This window comes from Stegodyphus dumicola, chromosome 9 (assembly GCF_044657685.1).
Source record: "Stegodyphus dumicola isolate Sdum_Otavi_A_Nest chromosome 9, ASM4465768v1".
Classification (NCBI taxonomy): domain Eukaryota; kingdom Metazoa; phylum Arthropoda; class Arachnida; order Araneae; family Eresidae; genus Stegodyphus; species Stegodyphus dumicola.
The window spans coordinates 140,697,031-140,705,576 of record NC_140776.1 but is presented as its reverse complement, the minus strand read 5'-3'; the positions used below and the strand labels follow the sequence as shown (position 1 = coordinate 140,705,576).

Sequence of the window (8,546 nt, the reverse complement as noted above, 5' to 3'; positions counted from 1 at the left end):
AGAAGGAAATGGAAATACAAATGGAAAACTAAGGTAATATTCCTACTCCTGCGCTAAACTGGCGGGAATTGAGGTGAGCTGTAAAGTTTCATGGCACAATAACTCCCTAACAGAATAATTTCAAGCCTCAGCATGAATCATTTTTGCATTACATCACGAATTAGTGTGGAATTAATAGGATTGATCCAATTTTCATTGCTTCCTTCGGAAAAAATAGGTTTACGTACCCTCCAGGTGAAGAATGCCTTCAGGAGTGAATTACTTTCGTGAACCGGGATTTTATTGCATAAGAACAAACAAAGAAAAATCGTCCAAGAAATTTTAGCCAATTTCTATGAAACAGATTCCTATTGGCAAGAAAAGTAAACGAGAAGCAGTTGAAGTGTTTTTAATCACTAATAATAAATAACGATTATGAAATACGGAATGATTTAGATCATTGAACATATTTTGATGCTTCTGTGAAACTTTGAAGAAGCAAACTCGCCAAGTGAAAATGTTTCTTAAATAATACTGACAGTAGATCTTGAAAATGAGTTTTTCACCCAACACTAGGTATAAAGAATTACTTAAGAACATAATTTTTTAAAATCATTAGTTTCAAGCTCTTGGTGCAAATATCAAAAATTATTTTATTTCAATGAATATTAAACTGCAGGTGTAGGACATGCTATATACATCCCAGAATGTTGTAACTGGAACAGAAATGACAGACAGAACTAGAAATTTTAATAGTGTAGGAGAAAATAATAAGAAAGTTAAATCTCTTTAAAATAGACATATTCAGAATAAAATGATTTCTGTTTTCGTAAACAAAAGTGTTCAAAATCAATAGCATGAAAATAAGAATAATCATAACATGTAAAATTGTGCTTTTAATTTGCATATTTATACAATATTTATATTAGTATCATTTCATATACAATTGACATCAAACAGAATAAAATGCAATACATGAAGTGAAATATAATATAAAATATATTACATTATTATAGGTTATGAGGTGATATTTATAATATTACATGTTTGAACTTGGTAGCCCCAAAATTATCATATTAAATGATTAATCGTATCTCTAAATAATTCATTAGCTTGGCATAAAAGTCGAAAACAAATTAAATGAAGGGACATTATATCTTACGATGGATTTTCAAATTTCTTTCTTTTCATATAATAAGCGTTGAATTGCTTTAATGGAAACAGATAGCTTAGTTACTGCTTGATGAAAAGTTATTTACATTATACATGGATTCAATAGCATCTTTAAAATAATTTCTCCATTCCGACCTTTTGTTTTTCAAAGTTGGAGTAATCAAACCAGACTCGGGCGTAAAAGCATCTGGATGCAAATAAATGTCTTTTACCTGCATTAGAAAAATAGTTTATGTTAAATACTTATCAAATTTTCATCAACAACAAAATTAACATATGACAAATTAAAGACATTGGGTTAAAATTAAAAAAAAATAAACATTAGAAAGTAATTTTTCGAAAAGTTTCCAGAATTATCACTCGCAAAAATTAATTAGAAAACCGAGAATGGGTTTTGTAACATCACATGGAATTATCCATTACTGCAATATGCTAGTGGTATAATCGTATCCTTTTCGTTTTAAACAACAGTTTCTTGTAATAATGCGTGCGTGCATTGACATTCTAATTCAGAAAGGCGACTACTAAACAGTACGTTACAAAATTTCTTAAAATATAAATTTAAACACTAGGATGCCCAGCACATCTTTTTCGTTTATCTGAAGAATATTTTCATTTAATGATTGAAGTTTTAATTTGAAAAAGTAGCAACTCTAAATGGGAGGGAATTATACTAAAATGCATTTTTATACATGTCTGTATGTATGTAAAATACATAAAATACATGTCTTTTTTATAGTATTAAAACCCAAGATGCATTTTATTTCGTTGGGACTGCTAAAACCTTTGACAAGGTTTACGGAGTGAAAAAGGTTCGCTTCTTTGAGCAAACTTATTACCCAACATCATGAGAAAACGAAGTGGTGGATATTTTTTTTAATGAAAATAGTTTCATTAATTAGATATGGCGTACAAAGCATGTAAGAAAATCATCTAGTGAAATATTTCTGGAAAATGTACATCGACCATGTTTTTCAGAAGAACAGGCAAAATCGTTTTAGCTTTTTCCTACCACGGTTTCAAGAAATTTATGAATGTTTTTCAGAAGCATCAAATCCGTAACCTTCAATGAAGAGGAAATTTATCTGATCTTCATCATTTCGAGAATCATTGGTTAATCCCGAAAAAAGGAAAGCCTGGAAGCAACAGACATACGTCAACAAATTTCCATTATGACCGAAGTTTTCTTTTTTGATAATGAAAGGAGACAAATGAGTGAAAAATCTGTTAAAACTCACGCTAATGGACAAAATCATTAGAATCAAAGTAGAATATATTTTACATAATGTTTGCTATTAAATTCTATAAACATGTGATTCATAAAATTATGCTTTTGTTTGATATAGCTATAAAAGTTTGCATACTATGTGCTATAATGTTTTATGAATCACTGTGAAGTTCCGCTTCCTGCTCGCTAAAGCACATCACCTCCCCCCCACCCATCCACGGACGCATCATGTGCTCATTAATGTGGCCTCATTTGGTTCACCTTTCAAAACTATAAAAGTTAAGTGGATGATTTACGTTAAGAACTCTTTAGTAATACCACACATCATTACATAACTCAAATCAAAGTATATGAAAATTGATAATACTTAATATGTTACTGTATACATAACTGTTATAAAATTAACATTTTTATGTTGTTAAGCATTCATGAGAAAGTGTTGGATGATCTACAAACTGTATTATCGTTTAATACTGCATTTTTCAAAATTCGGCATATTATATAATTGTTAACAAAAAGTAACTGATAAAGCAATATTTACAAATTTATAGAAAAATAACAATTATTTTCTCTTTTCTTATATATGTGTGTTCCTGAAAACTGTTTTTTTAAGTCTGTTAAAGGAAATTTCCAAAGATAAGATAAGCCTTATCCTGCTGGAAGACTGCTATTGAAAATGCAGGAAAATTTTCATTTAATTGTCCAGTGTCATTAGATTTTACTTCTGTAAGAAATTAATATTCATCATTTCAGGTTAGATTCTTTACAACATGTTTTCCGGGCACGTAAAAATCAAACTAGCTAAGATATACAGAAAAATAATAAAAACGTAACGCTAAAGACAAAAATTTCTAATTGCTTGTAAATTTCTTAATTTCTAAACTTCGAACAGCAGAATCATAATAAATGAACTATTCTAGTTAAGCATTGCTATATATGATTATTAATTGTTTATTTATAACTCCCAAGGGGATACCTTTCAAATAAGGCATTGCACGAAGAATAGTAAAATCATATTTTAAAATCTACAATACTAGAGGCTTTGAGTTGAAAGATGACGCTCCTGTTAAGAGAATATTTTTTAAATGTCAGATGAAAACGAGTTTATAACAATTAGTGCATTGTAACCTATAAATGCTGCTGTTAATAAAAAAATTTAACTTCTTTTTAAAGAAATATATTTGATAACTGCAGTTGTAAGAAATACGTCTGAGAATATTTTCTCTCGCAGAAAGGTTCGACAATAACACGTGAACTGAAGAGGGTTTCTCGCTGGTGAGTTATTGGTATGATATAGAAAGAAAAATTAATTTGTGAAACAAATATTAAATTTAGATTATTATCGATTTCCTATCTATGTGGGATATAGTCAGTGAATAACCAGCGTGGTCTGACGTCATTTGGGTAGCAGCGCAGCGCTCAGAGGACTGAAGAAGAGTCTCATTACTAAACCTTCTCTTCTTTGATATTTCTAAAAGCTTATGTCACAAGTAGAAAAACTGTGAAATCTTTAGGGGCAGATGGAGAAGCGTTTAGGAGCTGTAGGATCTACAAAGTATGAGTAAAGTGTAAGAAACATGACACGATAATTCGCTGAAATGTTCGTTTCACGTATTTATATGAACTAATAATATGGTAAGAAGGTGTAGATCCCAATATAAAGGAAGAAACAACTCCTTGAAATGAAACAATACACGTTGGGATGTTGAAAATGTGACTTGTTATTGACTTCAAACAAAATCTACTACAAGAGACAATCAATGTGCAATTCATCAAAAAATCTGTGAGACGGGCAGAAAGACAGTTCAAAATGGGCACATTTTACAAAAGCGATAGCCTCCCACTTTGCACACTCATCATTTATCAATGAATCGAAGCAGTAATCCATTGATGCAATCCACATTCCAAGTATCCGGTTTTAGAAAAAGTACACTTAGTTAAATTCTTGAAATAAGGAGCGCTGAACTGATCGAGTGAAAAGTACTGCAGGGCCATAAAACTATCGCCATACCAAATGTGCTCCTGTGTCTCGATAATGATTGTGTCCATTATGTATGGAACAAAAGATCTATAGTGTCTGAAGAAATGAATATCCAGAGTTTGTATATTTCATGTATACTGCGGAAAAAAAAAGGTAGGATTCTATATCTCCCGTTCTAATGGGCTGATTGACAAAATTCAAATTGCGTGCTTCATGTCTCGAAAGCACAATTTAGTATATATATTAAATTTACATATAGCATTATTCTAAACTAGGTATATTGACACAAAATCGGTATATTTCTAAAATGACATGCTAATTTTTTCCATATTTTCATTTTGAGACTCAAATTATGCCTAAATAAAAAATTTTGTAAAATGCGGTGCGCAATCTACGGAGAAATTCAAAAATTTATCTTGGTGTATTTTTTTTTTCAGTCTGCGCCAAGAATAATTTCCTTGGCGAACTTCTTAATTTAAAGCAATCTCATTTTCCTCTCCTGTTTTGCATTGCATACGAGCGGGAAAAAAGTCACCTTTCATACTTTCAAATAATTTTAACAATGTGCGTAAACCACATTTGGCGTTATTATCGCTCAAAAAAGATGCCAAGTTTCAAAACGCGTCAATATGTAATTTCATGTATAGCTTAGAAAAATTTTGAATAAAAAACTTTAATTTTTTGCAGATGTGCCTAGAAATACATGTACTTTAAGATGATGTTAAAACTTTTATAGGTTATAACACAAAACGTTTTTCCAAATATTTATAAAAAATATTTAAAAATACAAATTTTAAAAATAAATCATAAAAGAAGTCCGAATTATATTTAGATTAAGCCTAAATTTCAAATTCTAGAAGAAGGAATCAAGTAAGTTTAATAAAAAAAGAGATATTAATAAATATATATCCAATTCGATTAACACTGAGGAGCTAAAACTTTGAGAGCTATCTTTTTAAAACCTACTCCTGCAATTTTTACAAAACTTGGCAGTTTGTCATAATTGGAGTCGCAGAATCAAAATATGGAAAAAAACTGGCATTTCATTTCAGAAAAAATCCGATTTTGTGTCAAAGTACCTATGTTATAATAATGCTATATATAAATCTAATATATATCCTAAGTCGTGCTTTCAAGACATGAAAAATGCGAGTTGAATTTCGTCAATCGGCCCAGTAGAAAGGGAGATATAGAACTGTCTCACTTTTTTTTACACAGTGTACATCCTTTAGGTTACAGCTTTTTTGTAGGATTTTACCATCAGGTACTTCGGAAGCAAACACGGCATGAACATACAAGAAGAAACGTCATTACGGGAATATGTCCCTCTATATACACTTTAAGCATACATTGTGGGTCCTATAGCTGCTAAACGCATGTTCCTCTGCCTCTAAGACTCTACAGTTTTTCTACTTGTGACATATGCTTTCAGAAAATATATGGGTTTCCGAAAACCCGGTATCAAATTAGAGAAGATTTACTTGTCAGACATGGATTAAAGCTGATGGTGCTTTAGTTCCGGCTCAAAGCTGACGATTGCTCACCATGGAAAAGTAAAGTAGACGGCTCTCAAGGACCATGTAGACAGATATAAGGCCAAGACGGCGTTAACTTGCCTTCCATAATGTTGACGGAGGGATAATATTCCAGTTGAGCTATGAAAATCCACCCAGAGATTTGATGATAAATACAAAAACTGTGAAATGTTAATCATTACATGAACTATTCGTGAACTAAGATTAGTCGTGGGTTTATCGTTTCATTCAATGCCAATGATTAAGTATTTCGAGTGCCTGTGGTTCTAAACTATGTACCTGCACATTATAAAAATATCTAAGTAGTGAGCAGAAATAGGAAAATGGCGTAAGTAGTTAATTTGATGCAATCTAGAAGGAGCCACATAAGCTCGAGAGAGTTTAGAGGAAAAAATCATTAAGTCAAAAGTTTTGATTTGTTGTAATTTTTTTGGATTTTATAATTTTTTGTATTTTTTATTATTTTATTTATTTAAATTTTATATCTTTTTGACATAACTAAAACACAAAAGCAAAAATCGGAGGGGAAAGAATTTAGAGATTAAGAAGCTCATTGGCATATGGCGCTAAGTCAGAATGTAAACTGGTGTGGAAAACTTAAGCAACAATGTAACAATTTAGCAGATAGCCATGAAATTGCAGAAAAGGAGGTCTGGAGATCAGAACAATGAGCACGTAAGTCAGTAAAAACGTAATGCGTATGCAAATATCAGGAACGAAACGTCAGCGTACACAAAAGCGTACACAAAACGCGTGATGTCGGCGCGCGCAGCTAAACAGTAGAATAAAAGGAAGAACGGAGACGCATTTCAACATATTCGCTGCAAGTGCCAGTGAGTCAGTTCGTGAAATATGGCTAGAAGAAATCACCTGTACGACTTCAAACGTGGAAGAATGATTGGAAAGCTAGAGGAGGGGCATACTGTCACCAGTGTAGTTGCAGAGTTCGGAATCAACAAGAGTGTCGTTTCGCACGCTTGGAAAGCGTTCCAAACCACAGGTACAGCTGTTAGAAAGGTTGGTGCTGGCCGCCCGAGGACGACAACTGCAGGGGATGACCTAAATATCGTCCTGTAAGCGAAAAGAGTCCGACAGCAGTCAGCAAGCGCCATTGCTCAGCAACTCTGTACAGCAACGGGGCGACAAGTGTCGCGGTTTACTGTGGCCAGACGCCTTCACAAAGGGGGCCTATTCGCCCGCCGTCCTTAACGCTGCCTCCCGTTGAAAGTTGGCCACCGTTTACAGTGGTGCAGAGAGCATAAAGACACTGATCAATGGAGTCGTGTTCTCTTTACGGATGAGAGTCGGTTCAGTACCAGAAGCGATTCTCAACGCGTTTTGATTTAGAGAGAGCTCGGGACCCGGTTTTATTCCAGTAACATCAAGGAAAGACACCGTAACGGTGGTCCTGGAGTTCTTGTCTGGGGAGGCATTATGCTGAACGAGCGAACTGAGCTCTGCGTTTTCGACAGAGGGTCTGTAACCGGGGATCGCTATTGTGAGGAGGTACTCCTTCCCCATGTGCGTCTGTTCCGAAGTGCCATTGGCTCAGACTTAATTTTTATGGATGACAATGCACGGCCACATCGGACTCTTGCTGTTGAGGAGCTACTGGAAAGTGAAGATATCACTCGAATGGATTGGCCAACGTACTCCCCAGATTTAAATCCCAACGAGCATGTGTGGGATGCTTTGGGGAGACGCATTGCAGCACGCTAACATCCTCCGCAGACCACGCAACAACTCAAACAGATGCTGATTGAGGAATGTACACTCCCACCTCAAGAAATGTTGCACCAGCTGGTTCCGAGTATGCGGAGACGGTGCGAAGCAACCATTGGAATGAGGGGAGGGCATATGCCATATTAAGGAACATCTGCTTGTTGTTCTTCCTCTTGGATAGACAATCATGAGTAACGATACTATGCGTTCAATAAAGCTTGTTTTTGTTTGATTCCACACCGTATGTATTGTATTCCTTTTTCAGCTCCGATGCTTTCGTCATCCTTTGCGTACATAATACTCTCCTTCATTTCTGCATTTCATGTCTCTCAGTTGATTTCTCGTGGAGTTATGGCAAAACAACCCTGCTGTTGCTTAAGGTTTGCACACCAATGTAGTAAAATTTGTAGAAATGCGAGGAAATACCCAAAGCAGAAATTAATTCTGCGGACATGATGGGATTTTTAAACGAACAGACTAGTAACAGTGCAAAGAAAGCCACCTTTCAATTGAACTTGAGTAAAAGATAGCAATTTGGCATAGTCAGTGAGGAATAGCAATTTTAAAAGGTAGAGACATTCCTCCTACACGCCGCGGGAGCTAGAAATGAAGAGGCGGAATCGTGTCTACGCCTTTTAGCAGGAGGATAGATGCCGTAAGTCTGGACCCATGGTGGCTCTTGGCCGTTTTTGTGAACTTTGAAATACCAGGATCGTAGACAGGAAGATGCTGAAGTGCTCGGTTATCAATCTGTTCAATTTTGGGGAACACATTTTGACTAGTTTTTTTTTTTTTTTTTTTTTTTTTTTTTTTTTTTTTAATAACAACATCAACTGGTTTAATGTTAAGGTCCGAGTGAATCACATCAGTATGGACGTACAGGCTGCACTAAGGATTAGCCGTAAGGTTTTAATGTCAAACGCCTTTA

General features: G+C 34.4%; 1 protein-coding gene across 4 annotated transcripts in view; it reads right to left on the bottom strand.

Annotated features, from left to right (window-relative positions):
- Positions 1-678: 678 nt before the first annotated feature.
- The window catches only part of LOC118204727 (long-chain-fatty-acid--CoA ligase 1-like), a 132,621-nt gene continuing 124,753 nt past the window's right edge, over positions 679-8,546 (bottom strand). The window contains exon 19 of one of the 4 annotated variants that reach the window (XM_035377025.2): positions 679-1,364. In XM_035377025.2, coding sequence (XP_035232916.1) covers positions 1,209-1,364 — 156 coding nt within the window. In that variant the 3' untranslated portion in view covers positions 679-1,208. The remainder of the gene's footprint in view (positions 1,365-8,546) is intronic. The other 3 variants (XM_085824161.1, XM_085824160.1, XM_035377024.2) reach the window with 3 other exon arrangements.